This window comes from Schistocerca piceifrons, chromosome 3 (assembly GCF_021461385.2).
Source record: "Schistocerca piceifrons isolate TAMUIC-IGC-003096 chromosome 3, iqSchPice1.1, whole genome shotgun sequence".
Taxonomy (NCBI): Eukaryota; Metazoa; Arthropoda; class Insecta; order Orthoptera; family Acrididae; genus Schistocerca; species Schistocerca piceifrons.
In genome coordinates this window covers 823,045,457-823,063,191 of record NC_060140.1, presented here as the reverse complement: position 1 = coordinate 823,063,191, position 17,735 = coordinate 823,045,457, and the positions used below count along the sequence as shown (strand labels likewise).

Below are 17,735 nucleotides of genomic sequence, written 5' to 3'. Positions count from 1 at the left end.
TGTTGTAAAGACAAGTTATTTACGTCATTCTGGTAATTTAATAGTTTTCAAAATCGTTAACTCGATAACGTTTAGATAAGGGATACGTATCGCAACAAAAATAAAAAAGTATATACTGAAAAAAAAAAAAAAAAAAAAAAAAAAAAAAAGGCGCTGCTGTCATGGAATGTAAGGCTGGTCCCGGCGGAGGTTCGAGTCCTCTCTCGGGCATGGTGTGTGTTTTTGTCCTTAGGATACTTTAGGTTAAGTAGTGTGTAAGCTTAGGGACTGATGACCTTAGCAGTTAAGTCCCATAATATTTCACACACATTTGAACATTTTTTTGTTGGTTGCGAAACATAAATAACGCTTGTAATAAACAAAGATAGAACTGAAAGGTAGTTGAGAGGTTTCAGCCGCTGCCGAACAAACTTTATGGCTCTTAGTATGCAATTCATATGTTAGCTGAGATTTCAATACGAGGTTTCACCTACAAGCAGTCAAAAAATTAAATGGTGACCTACAACAAACGCAGATTAATGAATGCAGAGAAATGTGTGAGCAGAGTGGAGATACTAGTACCACATAGTGTTTATAGCGTTTAGGAGTTTTCATACTTCAGATTACACGAGCCTTTCACTTATATACATATCAAGTCTTAGAAAAAAAAAATTGGTGGTAAGCGAATTATGAGCCTGTTTACACCTCCTGATTTTTTTCGCCACTTGGTTGACAAGTTACAGTTTTGTAGCAACCACAACTACCAAAGGCAGCAGAAATTATCAACTGACAAAAAGGAGGAAGAAGCTCAATAATGGCGCATAATCAAGAGTTACAAGTGCTTATGTGGATAACGAAAGAATCTGCAGGAACGGGAGAAATGTGAAAGTGGAAACCCCAGTGTTGAAGTGCTGGACATACCAATGGTGCGTGATTTCTCCCTCAAGGAAATAAAAGAAAATGAAGCTAGCGAATCAGGTGGTCTAATTTTCATGTGGCATACCGTACCCTTGATGTGTCTGAATAAGAAAGTTTTTAAAAGAAAACTGAAATAGGACTGTGAAGGATGAATCCTGACTTCTTTCTGTGATTGACAGAATGTGTATTTATGCCTGTTCGACACGCTAAAAAAGTCCAATTCTCGAGAGCCGTTTTATTAAAAATATCATATTTGTCATAGTATTGAATACAGTGAAGTTGTGAATGCGGTTGGTCATCACGAAATAACTGTTAACTCCATGGGTTCTCCTTTTTCCAATGCTGGCCGTGTAACCTGGAGTGTTCGAAACGAAGTGTGTTGCCACTTAAATAAACGGGCAGGGAGGCCGTGATCGATGTATAAAACTAGTCTCTGCAGTTTCCTCCACATCTTTAGGACACATCTTCAGAGATAAATCAGACACTGTATGGAAAACTACAGTAGTCGATTTCTACCTCTGAATATGTGTCTCGCATATGAGGACGAGATGTCAGTGAATACTTGCATTCATCGAACACAGCCCCTGAGCCCAGAACTTTTAACTGAAGTACGCGCCAGTTGTTGAAGCATACATTTTATTGGTGAAGTGAACGGTTTGGTCCAAAACGTGAGATGCCATTGACGTTACCGGAGCCACGTAAACATGTGGGGGTGATAATAAGGTATGACCAGAATGACCAATAATAGTGAACCTTAACGAAAATTATATCCTTAACACTGTATTATCATTCTGGTAACTGTCTTAGTTCCATATAAGGCTATTTATTAGCTGAGCAGCTAAATGCATTTTTTACTGGTGTCCGTGGAAGTGAAGGGTAGAGCTGCACTTGGACCAGAATGTAAATTGTGGGTCGTAGTTGATGTTGTGAGCTTCCGCAGGCACCATCGGTGGTGGTGTCAGATGGACCCGTAACAGGCGGTAGTGCAGTAGCTGTCGGGCCTTCACCGGCAGACCGTGGAGGTCTCCTCGATGGCGCAGGCGCCGGTGGCGGGCGCCATGAAGAGCTTGCCCGTGGCGCAGACGCACAGCTGGTACACCGGCTGCGGGGGCGGCGGCGCTCGAGTTCCGTGCCCGTGCACGTGCGCCGTCTTCAGGCCCGGCATGTACACGTTGGGGGAGTCCAGCCGCACCTGCGCAACAGGGACACAACCGTCAGCCAGTCGGGAACGCAAACCAGGCACACCACATACGATCAAAGTACAGTGTTGGAAATCTGTTAAGGAACGGTAGCGCAACCCAAGATGATATGGCAGACTGGCAGTGGACAATGAAGGTACAGATCAGACAGCAGCGCTGTGAACGGTATTGGAAGAAAGCGCTGAGCGTCAAATGATGAGTCTGCAGCTAGTGCGACTTGCTAAAACACTTGTCAAGCTTCGTAATGGACTATTGAACGCAGTACACTTTTCAAGATGGCACTAACTGGACGTAGTAAAGTTAGATTTGAAAAGCGCGCCGCAGCGCATAGCGTGAAGCAGTCGCCCTCCGTTGTCTCCCTTTAGCGGGAAAGGGGGAAAGTGGGCTGTTCGCGTGGTTTTAAGAAGTGCTGGTATGGTCTCTCGGGGAGCTTTGGTAGTCGGGACATCAAGAAGCGACTTCTCTCCCGGTGCTAGAGGGACAGCATGCAGACCGCGGCATCAGCGTAAGCGACGCGAGCAGCGGCTCCGTGGTATGGGGCGTTAACTGCTCGTCGCGAAAGGAATCTTCCTGAGCGTGGGTCCGCAAGGGGCCTAATCTGCAGTACGGCCGTATGCTGTCGACCGGCGAGGAGGTTCTGAAAATTGGCGCGCCTTCCTGCGTCCGTTGAAACGGCTGGCAGCGGGCGGCTCGGCAGAGCATTTGGAGGTGCTACGTTGGTTCAGTCCTGGGAGTCGTAACGTACCAGAAGTTGAGTATTGATTGTTAACAGTTTCTATGAAGTTCAATTGAATTCAATTTACTTATTCTTGTTAATTATTCCAGTCATATATATATATTAGTTTCCCGCCATTCATTCTCGTCTGCCCGCCCGCGGGAAGGTGCTATTGTTAGAAAGGGTTGTCCGTTTCTCCCCTTTTGAGGACGAAAGGTGGGGGGGGGGGGGGAGTCAGAGAGTAAATCTGTGGTTCGGATTGCTTCTTTCCCCTCCCACCGTACCTACGGGTTTGGCGGCCTGGGTGGCCGATCGGTTCTAGGCGCTACAGTCTGGAACCGCGAGACCGCTACGGCAGCAGGTTCGAATCCTGCCTCGGGTATACTAAGACCTGATCCATTCTCTCGCCTGCCATAACTAGTATTACTAAACTCACGAGTAAAAGGTACTCTAGGAAATCAAAGAATTCCTTTTGCCTCGTGGTAAGAAGTAGTCAATTGCATAACGAATTCCTGCCCATCTGGAAGCTGTAACTTACGTAAATTTGTGTTTATGTATATTTGGCTATAATAAGTAAGGTTGTTAATGTACGCCGTAATGGGTTTTTTTATATTGTTTCTAGTCAGCGAAAACTGTTGTGTGTTTTTTCCAATTCAGTACTTTTTAAGGCTTTTACTCAACGTGCTTATGTGTTTTATACAGGTAGTTGGTTATTAGTGTGTTTTCTTGCCATGCAAAAGTATGCCATTTCATTACCGGTAGAAATTGTTGCCTTGAAAGGAGAATGTTCGCAAATCCTACCTAGCGAGCGTGTGTGTTTGCCCTAAGTTAACTGGCAGAAATTTGTAAAATTTGTTTTTTTATATATTTCGGAAATGTTATTAACTATGCCCCCCCCCCCCCCCCCGGTGTGCATGACTCATGCGTTTCGGTTTTTCTATTTTGAGAACTTTTGTAAACAGGATCGTCTTCATATGTTGCAGACAAGTTAGATTCCACGCCATTTAATGAATGGAGTGCAATTCACCTGTAATTTAGCTGTGTTGGAAATATTATACAGCGTTGCGTTATATACGTTAAATTGCTTGCCTGTACTTGCCTTTTACTGGCGTGAAATTTTTTTATAATAATTCAATAATTGAGAAGTCCTTTCCTATCGTAAATTGTGACTTATTTGTTAAATGATTGTTGGTCTTTTTTAAAAAAAAAATATCGTCAAGTCTTGCAACAAATTTAAATAAAGAGTGTTACTGAAAATTGTGTGTAATTTCACCAGTTATTCCTTGGCACCTACTTCCACTTTACATTTTGTGTACTGATTGAGATTAATAACCTTTGGTGAACCAGTAGTAATTTTACGGTTCACTAACGAACAAAGTTCCTTCAGTTCACTGTCATATGAAGGCCTAGGAGGGATGGATAGCCGTCTTGAAACATTGCAAACACGTTACATTTGAGTTACGTGTTGTGAATTAATGTTCGTATCGATGGACCTAATAACGTTTATGCTTGTATGATCCTCCTGCTGGCTACCACACGAATGGCCATTGCTGATCGCACACTGGGACGAAAGTATTAGCTGGAGTATGCGGCCAAAGATGTGTGTCACATCTTTGGCGGCATACGCAGTGGTTCGATCCTCGTGTGAAAAAGGACGGAGCAAGTGCTCGAGTGTTAGTCACCTCGGCTCACATGGACTGTGCGGCTTGTCCCGGCGGAGGTTCGATTCCTGCTTCGGACATGGGTGTGTGTGTTTGTCCTTCGGATAATTTAGGTTAAGTAGTGTGTAATCTTAGGGACTGACGACCTTAGCAGTTTAGTCCCATAAGATTTCACACGCATTTGAACATTTTCTTCACCTCGGCTCACTCTGAAGAGGGCTGGACGGTATTCACCCGAAATATTAGAAGAAGAAGCTAAATTTATGCTGCTGCACGCCCGAAATTTTATGGAACAGTCTTTACGTCGCGAAAACATGAAGATGCACTTCAAGCTCTATAACGAACGAGTGGTTGGCATTTGTTTGTAACTGTAGAATTAGGATAGCTTGTCTTAGTTCTTGTTTCAGGTAGCTCTGTAATATTCAGCTGAATCTTGCATTTCAACCCTGGTTTATGGTAAGAGCTGGCCATAAACATCGACCTTCGTGCTGTTTTGAAAAGGTACACCTCGCTTAGCCAGTTTAAAACACAAGCAGGAGGTTGCGGACGGTTCGAAGTAGTTTTCTGTTCTAATTTCATCCGGTAGGCTTCGTTGTGAACAGAGCAAAAAGTTTCTAAAGATTGAGTGAGCTTTTGGAGCCGTTAGGCAGTTTTAGCGATTAGTTGAATACCAATCCTACTCGGTAAAGATGCACCGGTCAGGTGAGGAATGAGGCTGCTTTCTAAAAAGTTGGAAGAAGGCAGAGAACATGAAACCACTAGGTGAGTAAGACATGCTGTTACGATCCCTCGTAATGAAATCGAATTGGATATGATTTGTTCGGTTATTCATAATAGGGCGTAAGTGTTTATTGAGTTACATTCATAGAAGCTCCAAGAGTATTAATTCTCCTTGGAAGCGTATGCACAGTAAAATATTTCTAATAACAGCTGCCTTTCAGTTAGCAAAGTATGAGAGTGTTCCCGCTACGGTCGCAGGTTCGGATCCTGCCTCGGGCGTGAATGTGTGTGATGTCCTTAGGTTAGTTAGGTTTAAGTAGTTCTAAGTACCATATGTTCAGAGCCATTTGAACCATTTTTGAGCATGTTCCCATGGATCAGATTATCTCTTCAACAGTTGGCCAGGTCTTTTGAAACTGAGCAGAATGAATATCAGGGCTGATATCTACATTTGCCTGTGACGGCTTTTACGAATTTTCTCTGGAGTTTCTTTTTTTTTCGCGAAATCATTTTGTGATGTCAGCTCAGTGATAAAGGGTTGCTATGATGCAGTTTTCCACACCACTTTTGAATGTTATCAACGATAGCTATCTAGGAAGACTTAAGTAATTTGAGAATCACTGCTTATCTTGGAATCCCCGCCACCATAGTGAACTTAGTTTCTAGGTTTTTGTCTACTTCACATGTGATGCTAATATTCATTAGTTTTGCTCTCTTTCCTTGTAATTTTGCTTTTCTATTTTATGTAAATGAGAGGGAATTTAAGATATTTTGTGTCTATTTCCGTGGGTATCCACGTTGCCGCCCTTAACCAATGCTGATGTGAGTGGAATGTTCATGCAGTGCAGCTTCAGGAGCCATAACAATAATCTTGTCATGTTTTTGATGCTTTCTGACTGAGTTGAGAGAAGTGACCTTGAAAGGTAACAAATGTTAAATCTCTCCTCCAAGTGCGTGACGCTATTTCCGCACTGCTGCTGTAAGAAATGAGAGTTTTCTTGAAAACAGAATTTTGATGCAATCCATTCCCAGCCTATCGTGTGAAGTCATTCTTCCAAATTACGTTGCGTTTCCTAATATAATTGGACGGGCTACGTTCATTAGCGAACTCACACGACATTGCAAGGCAGTGCAAGCAAGTCAGAAAAGAAAAATGGATCCTAAATCCAAACGCAGAGTTGCAGCCTTATAATGAGTCAGTCGTTGCGATAGCCAACAGGTGTTTGGATTTGTAAGAAGTGTTGATGTCGCATCTGCGAAATTTTGTTAACGGCACTGCAATATGTATTGGAATGAATAGTGGAACAACAGAAAACCGAAATTAAGTTGCAAACATTGCGTATTGGTCCGATTTATTTCAACTCAGTACACTGTATGGGTATTAGTTAGGTCTTATATTCGAGACTTAGTAAATCTTAGTGCTGGAAGACGACAGTTCATCATGAGATGGAGAGAAGAAGAGGGTAAATTATACTGGCACAATACTAAAAAGGAGTTGTGCGACATACTCGAAAGTTGGTAGGCGTGTTTCCACATCTGAAAGATGACGTCTGTTCAAGTTACCCACCTGTCGTGTAAGAGTGGCGCTAGCAGCGCTGCTGTAAGAATGCAAATCAGGCTTGCTTTAAATACGTGCTGTAATGGTCGTCAGTGAAGTTTCCTTTGAGATTGAGTGTGGCGAGTTTATGTTAGTCAAGAATATCTTTAAGGCGACAAAGGCGCGATTATCAACACCTCACTGCTCTTGAACGAGGTTGTGGAAAGGGCTACTGGATGCTGGATATTCCTTGTTCAATACTGCAGAAAGACTTGGCAGGAGTGTGACCAGTACATGTCTGCTGGCAGCGATGGTCCATAGAATGTACAACCACAAGAAGACCGTGCTTCGGAAGGCGACGTGGCACTACCAGAAGGGAAGACCATCGTGCTCAGTGTGTGGTTCTGGCAAAACGTACTACATCTGCAGAAGCAACGTCCGCAGCAGTTGACACCATAATGATACAACGAACTGTTAAAAATGGGTTATTTCAAGGACACCGCCGAGCCAGGCGCCGTCTAGCATGCATTCCATTGACCCCAAACCACAGCCATTTGCGAATTCGGTGGTGTCAGGCTAGAGTTCACTGGAGCAAAGAGTGGAGGACTGTTGTGATTTCTGATGAAAGATGGTTCTGGCTGGGTGCCAGTGACGGCCGTGTGTTGGTTACACGTAGCCAGCTGAGGGCGTGCAACCAACCTGATTGCGTGCTAGGCACATTGCACCTACATCTGGACTTACGTTCTGGTGTTCGATTTCGAATTACAGTAGGAGCACTCTCGTGGTTATCCCACGCAACCAGACTGCAAAACTGTAGTCAGCCTGGTGAATCGACCTGTTGTGCTGCCATTTATGAACAGCGTTCAAGGGTGTGTTTTCCAATATTGTAACCCAACATGCCCTAGAAAGTGTCGACATGTGGCCTTCGCCTGCTCCATCACTAGATCAGTTTCAAATTCAGCACGTATGGGATATTATCGGATGACTTTTTCTTTTGGTCATCAGTCTACTGACTGGTTTGATGCGGCCCGCCACAAATTCCTTTCCTGTGCTAACCTCTTCATCTCAGAGTAGCACTTGCAACCTACGTCCTCAGTTATTTGCTTGACGTATTCCAATCTCTGTCTTCCTCTACAGTTTTTGCTTTCTACAGCTCCCTCTAGTACCATGGAAGTCATTCCCTCATGTCTTAGCAGATGTCCTATCATCCTGTCCCTTCTCCTTATCAGTGTTTTCCACATATTCCTTTCCTCTCCGATTATGCATAGAACCTCCTCATTCCTTACCTTATCAGTCCACCTAATTTTAAACATTCGTCTATAGCACGACATCTCAAATGCTTCGATTCTCTTCTGTTCCGGTTTTCCCACAGTCCATGTTTCACTACCATACAATGCTGTACTCCAGACGTACATCCTCAGAAATTTCTTCCTCAAATTAAGGCCGGTATTTGATATTAGTAGACTTCTCTTGGCCAGAAATGCCTTTTTTTGCCATAGCGAGTCTGCTTTTGATGTCCTCCTTGCTCCGTCCGTCATTGGTTATTTTACTGTCTAGGTAGCAGAATTCCTTAACTTCATTGACTTCGTGACCATCAATCCTGATGTTAAGTTTCTCGCTTTTCTCATTTCTACTACTTCTCATTACCTTCGTCTTTTTCCGATTTACTCTCAAACCATACTGTGTACTCATTAGACTGTTCATTCCGTTCAGCAGATCATTTAATTCTTCTTCACTTTCACTCAGGATAGCAATGTCATCAGCGAATCGTATCATTGATATCCATTCACCTTGTATTTTAATTCCACTCCTGAACCTTTCTTTTATTTCCATCATTGCTTCCTCGATGTACAGATTGAAGAGTAGGGGCGAAAGGCTACAGCCTTGTCTTACACCCTTCTTAATACGAGCACTTCGTTCTTGATCGTCCACTCTTATTATTCCCTCTTGGTTGTTGTACATATTGTATATGACCTGTCTCCCCCTATAGCTTACCCCTACGTTTTTCAGACTCTCGAACAGCTTGCACCATTTTATACTGTCGAACGCTTTTTCCAGGTTGACAAATCCTATGAAAGTGTCTTGATTTTTCTTTAGCCTTGCCTCCATTATTAGCCGTAACGTCAGAATTGCCTCTCTCGTCCTTTTACTTTTCCTAAAGCCAAACTGATCGTCACGTAGCGCATTCTCAATTTTCTTTTCCATTCTTCTGTATGTTATTCTTGTGAGCAGCTTCGATGCATGAGCTGTTAAGCTGATTGTGCGATAATTCTCGCACTTGTCAGCTCTTGCCATCTTCGGAATTGTGTGGATGATGCTTTTCCGAAAGTCAGATGGTATATCGCCAGACTCATATATTCTACACACCAACGTGAATAGTCGTTTTGTTGCCACTTCCCCCAATGATTTTAGAAATTCTGATGGAATGTTATCTATCCCTTCTGCCTTATTTGACCCTAAGTCCTCCAAAGCTCTTTTAAATTCCGATTCTAATACTAGATCCCCTATCTCTTCTAAATCGACTCCTGTTTCTTCTTCTATCACATCAGACAAATCTCCACCCTCATAGAGGCTTTCAATGTATTCTTTCCAATTATCTGCTCTCTCCTCTGCATTTAACAGTGGAATTCCCGTTGCACTCTTAATGTTAATACCGTTGCTTTTAATGTCACCAATGATTGTTTTGACTTTCCTGTAAGCTGAATCTGTCCTTCCGACAATCATATCTTTTTCGATGTTTTCACATTTTTCCTGCAGCCATTTCGTCTTAGCTTCCCTGCACTTCCTATTTATTTCATTCCTCAGCGACTTGTATTTCTGTATTCCTGATTTTCCCGGAACATGTTTGTACTTTCTCCTTTCATCAATCAATTGAAGTATTTCTTTTGTTACCCATGGTCTCTTCGCAGCTACCTTCTTTGTACCTATGTTTTCCTTCCCAACTTCTGTGATGGCCCTTTTTAGAGATGTCCATTTCTCTTCAACTGTACTGCCTACTGCGCTATTCCTTATTGCTGTATCTATAGCGTTAGAGAACTTCAAACTTATCTCGTCATTCCTTAGTACTTCCGTATCCCACTTCTTTGCGTATTGATTCTTCCTGACTAATGTCTGGAACTTCAGCCTACTCTTCATCACTACTATATTGTGAACTGAGTCTATATCTGCTCCTGGGTACGCCTTACAATCCAGTATCTGATTTAGGAATCTCTGTCTGACCATGATGTAATCTAACTGAAATCTTCCCGTATCTCCCGGGCTTTTCCAAGTATACCTCCTCCTCTTGTGATTCTTGAACAGGGGATTCGCTATTACTAGCTGAAACTTGTTACAGAACTCAATTAGTCTTTCTCCTCTTTCATTCCTTGTCCCAAGCCCATATTCTCCTGTAACCTTTTCTTCTACTCCTTCCCCTACAACTGCATTCCAGCCGCCCATGACTATTAGATTTTTGTCCCCCTTTACATACTGCATTACCCTTTCAATATCCTCATAGACTTTCTCTATCTGTTCATCCTCATCTTGCGACGTCGGCATGTATACCTGAACTATCGTTGTCGGTGTTGGTCTGCTGTCGATTCTGATTAGAACAACCCGGTCATTGAACTGTTCATTGTAACACACCCTCTGCCCTACCTTCCTATTCATAACGAATCCTACACCTGTTATACCATTTTCTGCTGCTGTTGATATTACTCGATACTCATCTGACCAGGAATCCTTGTCTTCCTTCCACTTCACTTCACTGACCCCTACTGTATCTAGATTGAGTCTTTGCATTTCCCTTTTCAGATTTTCTAGTTTCCCTACCACGTTCAAGTTACTGACATTCCACGCCCCGACTCGTAGAACGTTATCCTTTCGTTGATTATTCAATCTTTTTCTCATGGTAACCTCCCCCTTGCCATTTACGACCAGCATTAACCCTCTCTGTATTGATCGACCAGATGCAACAGGCACGGGAATTCCATCACGGAAACTGACATCCGACACCTGTACAGTATGAAGTATATGGCTACATCGGTCATTAGTGCACCAGCATGTGATACTTCCAATGACTGATCTTTCGCTTATATGAACATGTGATCTTGCAATTTTAATAACTGACATATGTTACCCAAGCAAATGTATTCCGTGATTTCATTACTCTACATTAATTACACAGATTTACAAATATCTTTTTTTTTTTTGTTGCCAGGGATATTTTAACGTATACTGGGTATATTTGGTATGCTGAATCTGAATCCGAAAACGGATTTCCTCAATTGGCTGTAGTTTCCTAGATACAGGATGTTTCTGAAGTGTAATGTTTAATCGTTAAATTATCAGTAAATCTGTTGTGAATAGTTCTGTATGCCTATTCATTTCATATTTTGTGACTGCGTATGCACAAATGTAGTATCTTCTATGTTACACGTTATAGAGGAGAATGTGAGATTATGGGACGTGGTAGTAATTTGAGATACCCTCTTGTGTCTCACAATTTCAAGGAGAGTCTGTTGGTCACACTGCTCCATCGTAAGTCAGGGTCCCCCACCCCATTGTTTGTGCTCAGAGTGGGAGTCGAGCAAAGAACGAGCGTATGAGAGTACGTGCTTTGTGTAATAGCTGTTAAAAGTTTTTGTTAGTGAAGAATTTCTCATTAATTGTATCACGAAAAAGGTATGTCACGATTAGTTATTAGTTTATTATTAGTTAAATGTAAGTTATAGATCATATTGTAAACAACATTGTCTTATTAGTTTCACCTTATGATATTTATAATACTATATTTTTGCAAATATAATTTTTATTTTAGTTTATTCTTTTCATAGATAAATATGATTTCTTCACGTGGAGGTTCTTTTAACTCTCCTGATGTGTTCTGCTATATTTGCGGAGAATACACTCTGCAAGAACAACGGAAGAACATCACTGACTTTGTCAAACAGCACTACCTTGCGTAGGTTGGGATTAAACTGGGGGACCAAGATCAACATTGGGCTCCTTATAAAGTTAGCAAAAGCTGTGAGGTGTCTTTACGACTAAATGAGAAGAACTCTCTACAACCAGGAACTAAAATCACAGCTTACCGGACAAGAGAAGAAGATCTACTTCCATACTTCAGTCAAGGTGATGCACCTGCTTACTGCTGTGACAGCCCTGGTTTACTGCTCAAAGTGGGACTACCAAAATGTCAGCCTCAAGACTGATGGATTTTTATCGATTGCCCAACCAGAAGCCTAAAATGTGTGTTGTTGCATAACAGTAACTGCTACGCATCCATTCCAGTTGGCCATTCTACGAAACTTCATGAGTAATACGAAAATATCCAGATGGTTCTCCAGAAACTTCATTATAGTCAACACTAATGCCCTACCTGTGTTGGTTTAAAAATGCTACATTTTTTCTCGGACATCAAAGTGGCTACACAAAATTCCCTTGCTTTATTTGTACGTGGGACAGCAGGTCAAAGCATGATTACTGGGAAACAGTTTCATGGCTATGAAGGAGTAGCTTTACTGTAGGACTTGCTAATATCCTAAAAGAACCATTAGTGACGGAGACAAAATCGTTTTTCTACCACTTCATATCAAGTTTGGTCTAATGAAGCAATTTGTGAAAGCAATGAACAAAAACAGTGACTGTTTCAAATAAATATGCAAATCTTTCCCTGGACTCAGTAATGAAAAATGAAGAGCTGGTATATTTGATAGTATCCAAATTCGGAAGCTTATACATGATATGGAATTCATTAAAATTATCAATTGCAGTGAAGCATCTATCTTGAGCAGTTTTGTCTCTGTTTCAAGGATTTATTGGGTAACTACAAAGCACATAATTATGAGGATCTGGTGCAAAACATGCTCAGAAACTTCAAAAGCTTACTGGCTAACATGAGCATTAAGATTCACTACCTCCACAGCCATCTTGGTAAATTACCAGACAATCTTGGTGAATACAGCGAGGAACAAGATGAATGATTCCATCAACATTTTCAGGTGATGGGAGAACGATATCACGGTAGATACTACAAGTACATGATGTCAGACTACTGCTAGAATGTTCAGCGGGACTGTCATGATGATCAACACAAGAGAAAATAACACAGGCGGAGTTTTTCCACATGCTAATTGTAATGTTATTAAAAGAATATCTGTTTTTTCCTTTCTTCTTCTATAATTGCTGAATCAACAATGAAACTGCGTTTTTTTATCCTTTTCACATGTTGTTCTTATTTTCATTTGGCTGTGTACACAATGTGAATCAATTAATATTTTGAATTTTTGTTTGTTTATCTACAAATTGTACGCTACCACAATAGATAGAGCCAAAATAGCTAAACGAATGACATATTTGAATTCAGGGCCATAAAGTTACCCTAAATTCACTGTCAATTAATTGCCAACAAAATCAGTGTTGACCAGTGTTAGTCATGGTGCCGCGATTTTTTACCATCGGTGTATTTCAATGTCTGTATTTCAGTGAGGCTGTATTTGTGCAAGGTGTGATGTGAGGAGTTATTTGAGAGATGAAATAAAATCTGGGGAATTTCGGCCACCAAATGCGAGTCTTATTTCAGTCGACGCCACAATGGGCGACTTGCGTGCCGGTGATGAGGATGAAATGATGATGAGGACAACACAACACCCAGTCCACGAGCGCAGAAAATCTCCAACTCAGCCAGGAATCGAACCCAAATCCGCAGAATGGGAGGCAAGCATGTTACCACTCAGCTAAGCAGGCGGACACTTGAAATGTGCTTTGAATGATTATGAATATCAGGCAGCTGATACATATGGATACACGATAAGTGCACCGAGTAAATGCATGAAACAAAGTAATTGCTGGAAGTTAGCAAACTGTGTAAAGGTATCGGAGGCACAATTAAGATTCAATCGTCATTTACTCTGTTAAAACATGATTTGTCTATCCAGTGGTTAACAGAAAAGGGGATCAAGTACGTTAGCATTGCGTACATTTTATACTGTGTACAGCCAATTCCGTTGCCGTTTCTATAACGTCAGACAGCTGTCCCTTTCACATGTTTTACTGCTTACCCAGCGCTTTCTCCAAGGTTTTTAATTCCCCTGGCTAACATGATCGACACACGTTAGGCTGTGATGGGACTGATCAAGCTCTACAGTTCCGGTAACATCTTTTGAACAGTTACAACAATACGCAGAAGAACTGTTCGAAAATAACAAATTTAACAAATGTATGGTCGTTTCTATCCACGATCGAAAGATTATGTTGTAGCAAGAGCTGACGTACAAAACCTATCATGGATATGGTACACTGCGACAGTGGACATACATATAGTGTACGTAATCTTTAATAGAGCTTCATTAATGTGAATCTACTGCTACAGGTCATACATACTGCATTTTAAACAAGAGCATGCAGAGGGCATGAAATTCATTTACTTTCGGCGGAGCATTTGTCATTTAAGACAAAGCAAAACTGTCTACTGTGTACGAACGTGAACAAAAACTGCTTCATTTCGTGGTCATTGCTCAGCTGAATACTTCCTGCATCTGGGAGTCCTAACCTAGCATTCGAATAGCCAATCACGTTTTGTGTGTTTTATAATCAACATGAGAATTTGGAAGGGAAGAAAATGGGCCATCCAAGCATTCTCCTTAAGTGTGTATTGCTGTGTGCAATTCCTACATCACACCGGAAAATATGTCTCCATGGACCTGCCGCCGCTGTAAAGGAGATGTACTCTTCCAGATCAAAAAGGGCCTATGAAAGATGTTTACGTTTAGCGTATCAGAGATCTAAATACTAGGGAATTTAATGTTTTGAAAGCAGAGACAACTGAGGTGGTAGAGAGGGAGCGAGAGAGACAGAGAGAGAGAGAGAGAGAGAGAGAGAGAGAGAGAGCCAGCAATGCTAGCTGGAAAACTGGTTGTTTTTACCGCAGGGTGACTCACTACGGACCATCAACGAACGCGTGAACTTTGCTAACAAACAGTGAGGAAACACATTCCTGCCAGTGTTCTCATGCAAGGAACTTATTGGTTAACGAGATTTCTGGTGCCTGAGACTGTTGTCTTCTCGATTTCTTTGTTAATTTTCAGTCACCTTCAGTCATTATGCACAGAAGTCCTCACGAGGACTTCCTTACCTAAATTCTCCAGCACACATCTCATTGCGACAAAAAACAAAACCATAACCTCGACAGATCACTGGATCTCCAGAGTACCATGCAGAAAAAAGAGAGGCAGTAATAACTCGTGAAAAGTAAATACCTATAGTCCTATCTGAGAAAAATCACTGATGTTAGAACAAGAATGGGTAATATCTTGAGGACACTCGACTTAGTACAGTTTATGAAAATCTGATCAAGCACTATAGGTTTGAGACAGTGAATAATATTTTCAGAGGCTGGGGTGTCCAAGGACACTCACAAGCAATAAAAACTAAATAAAAAAAGGAAATATAATAAAATGTTTTTTTATTCCAGTCTCTGATCACAAATGAATCCTTTAGACGATAGCCGGTTTCAGTCTGTAATGACCATCTTCAGATCTAATGTTTTTATATAACTAAGGCTCTCTACGAACTTTCTCAAAACGTGTTGTTACTTAAAACGGAATACAAATGGCAACTACTTATTAGGGAGTAACAAAGTTATTTATGGGTATATCCTTATATCTTAAAATAGAAGAGACGTGTAATGTTAATTTAAGCGTGTGAAGAGAACAGAAGAATACAGATTAAGCACACAAAATGTATAGGGTCTCGACATCAAAAAGTGGAAAAAAATGAATCAGAAAAATGATGTGTACGCATACGGTGGAATAAGATTGAGGAAAAATCAGAAAAATAATGCACGTGCAAAAAGAGAGAAAAAGGTAAAGGCAGTGTCATCTTCACTTGGTAAGAGGGACAGAAATACAACGTTTGAATGAATAAATCCTTGGAAGAAAGAAAAAAAATCTAGCAACGGAAGGAATAGCTCACAATTTTTTTATCTCAAAGAGATTATACTGATTCGAGTCACTAACTGTTATAATAATAATAATAATAATAATAATAATAAGTGACTGTACTACACCTTTCCGTATCTTCTTATAGCTGTCTCTGGGTTGCCCGTAAGCCTTCTGTTTCGTGTCGAGATTGCTCTGTTCTTTTGAACCTAATTTGACGGGCATGCCAATTTAATTATGAGTGCTTCAGCTGTTGTAATAAACTTTTTAATCGTCCCAGACCACCCGCGCATGTTTGCATTACAAATCAGATGCTAATCTAATCCGTAACGCAAACAAAATTGGTGTACTTGATAAACGAGCAATGTAATTAACCGCGAGTTTTCAGACCATGAAATCGGAAGGATCAATTTCTTGTTTCATGCCCGATGATACGGCGAACACTGAACTTGGCCAAGTGTAAATGTTTTGGTCTCTGAAATATGATGGGGAAATACATGAGATAATTGCCTAAAAAATTGTGGCCGAATGACGTATTATGTTGTGAACGGATAATTATATAACATAGCTACATACACCACAATTAGAAAGTTCGAGCCACTGCCCGACTGTCATTAAAGTCCAACTGAGAAACATTTCGTGACATGCTCTCTGTTACGAAGTACCAGCTCAGCCTCAACCATAAAGCGACAAACATCTTTTAAACACCGCAACGCTTATTCACTTCATCTGTTTGAAGAAAAACTTCGAGATGCAAAACACAATTTTCTTTACTTTTACCGAATTTATTGTTCTATCGTACATATTGCTAATTGTTACCTTGTCCTGTCTTCATACTAAACACTGCAGCGGTATACCAGACAACAACGCCAAAAACTACGACAGGCTGTATGGAGTACGTTCCATACGACACTGCTAGCTGATAACGTCTGGTGTTTTGTAAGGCTGATTAATAAAGTTAAAGAAACACTTTAGGTTATACATATATTGCTGAAATATGAATGATGTGGCGTGTCACTAAATAACTGGATAAAAAAGGTATACTAAAAGCATCGGAGATTTTCGTTCTGTCGACGTGGAGAAGATATTCAGAGGCCTCTGCTCACGAAACGAGAGCCGTAACTCAAGATTCGGGCTGATAGCGGTATTAGCTTCCCAACTGGCAACGGTACCGTATCGAGGGTTATCCCCGCAGCTACGACAGAGGTCAGCCTGGTGTGGGAAACGGAAGGTGGCAATGGCATGAGCTGCCTGTCTATGAGGACAAATCTACGACCAGCAGTAACATCTTATTTAATCCAGTTATCATTGGTTTCCCCCGTCGATTGCTTGGTGCACTTCACTAAAAAGAATTTCGCACCCGACACCTTTCCCTTTTATCTGCAAAGCATTTTCTGTGTTCATTCCGCAAAATTTGGATATACATGTTTTTACACTTCTATTGTTTTAAATTAAAAACAGTATTTTGTTTATTTACGATGTTCCTGCCCCTTGTTCACATATCATTGCTTCCTTCCTCTTTGTTACCGGCCGGGGTGGCCGAGCGGTTTTAGGCACTACGGTCTGGAACCGCGCGACCGCTACGGTCGCAGGTTCGAATCCTGCCTCGGGCATGGATGTGTGTGATGTCTTTAGGTTAGTTAGGTTTAAGTAGTTCTAAGTTCTAGGGGACTGATGACTTCAGAAGTTAAGTCCCATAGTGTTCAGAGCCATTTGAACCTTCCTCTTTGGAAGGTTGGTGTCGAAAGAAATTTTGTTACACTTATGCACTTGGCAGTTTTTGGCTTTTTGCCCTTTCTCTTACGCTGCATTGGCGTTATTTTCACTTCACCTCAGTTCTGGAAATAAAACTGCTGTTATAGGTGTTCTAAATCAGCCCAGTACTATAGCTGGGACAATTTTTGTGAGGTTTTTTGTTGGTTATCTGAAGGTGGTAGTTTTCTTGTAAGGCGAGGAGGTATTTTTTGTTGTTCTTTATCCTTATGACTCCCATGCCTGTGTCAGTTAGTAATTTTATATTGGTTTTGGTTTAAGTGTACTGCAAAAGCTGAATGATTCGTCCTATACTACCATGGTCTTACATGTCCC

The 17,735-nt window shown here is 41.3% G+C and overlaps 1 protein-coding gene across 1 annotated transcript in view; it reads right to left on the bottom strand.

Moving 5' to 3' along the window:
- Window positions 1–204: 204 nt before the first annotated feature.
- Window positions 205–17,735, bottom strand: part of LOC124789089 (delta-sarcoglycan) — a 254,439-nt gene continuing 236,908 nt past the window's right edge. Inside the window, exon 6 of the mRNA XM_047256378.1 lies at window positions 205–2,089. Within this exon, the coding sequence (XP_047112334.1) occupies window positions 1,901–2,089 (189 nt within the window). The 3' untranslated portion in view covers window positions 205–1,900. The remainder of the gene's footprint in view (window positions 2,090–17,735) is intronic.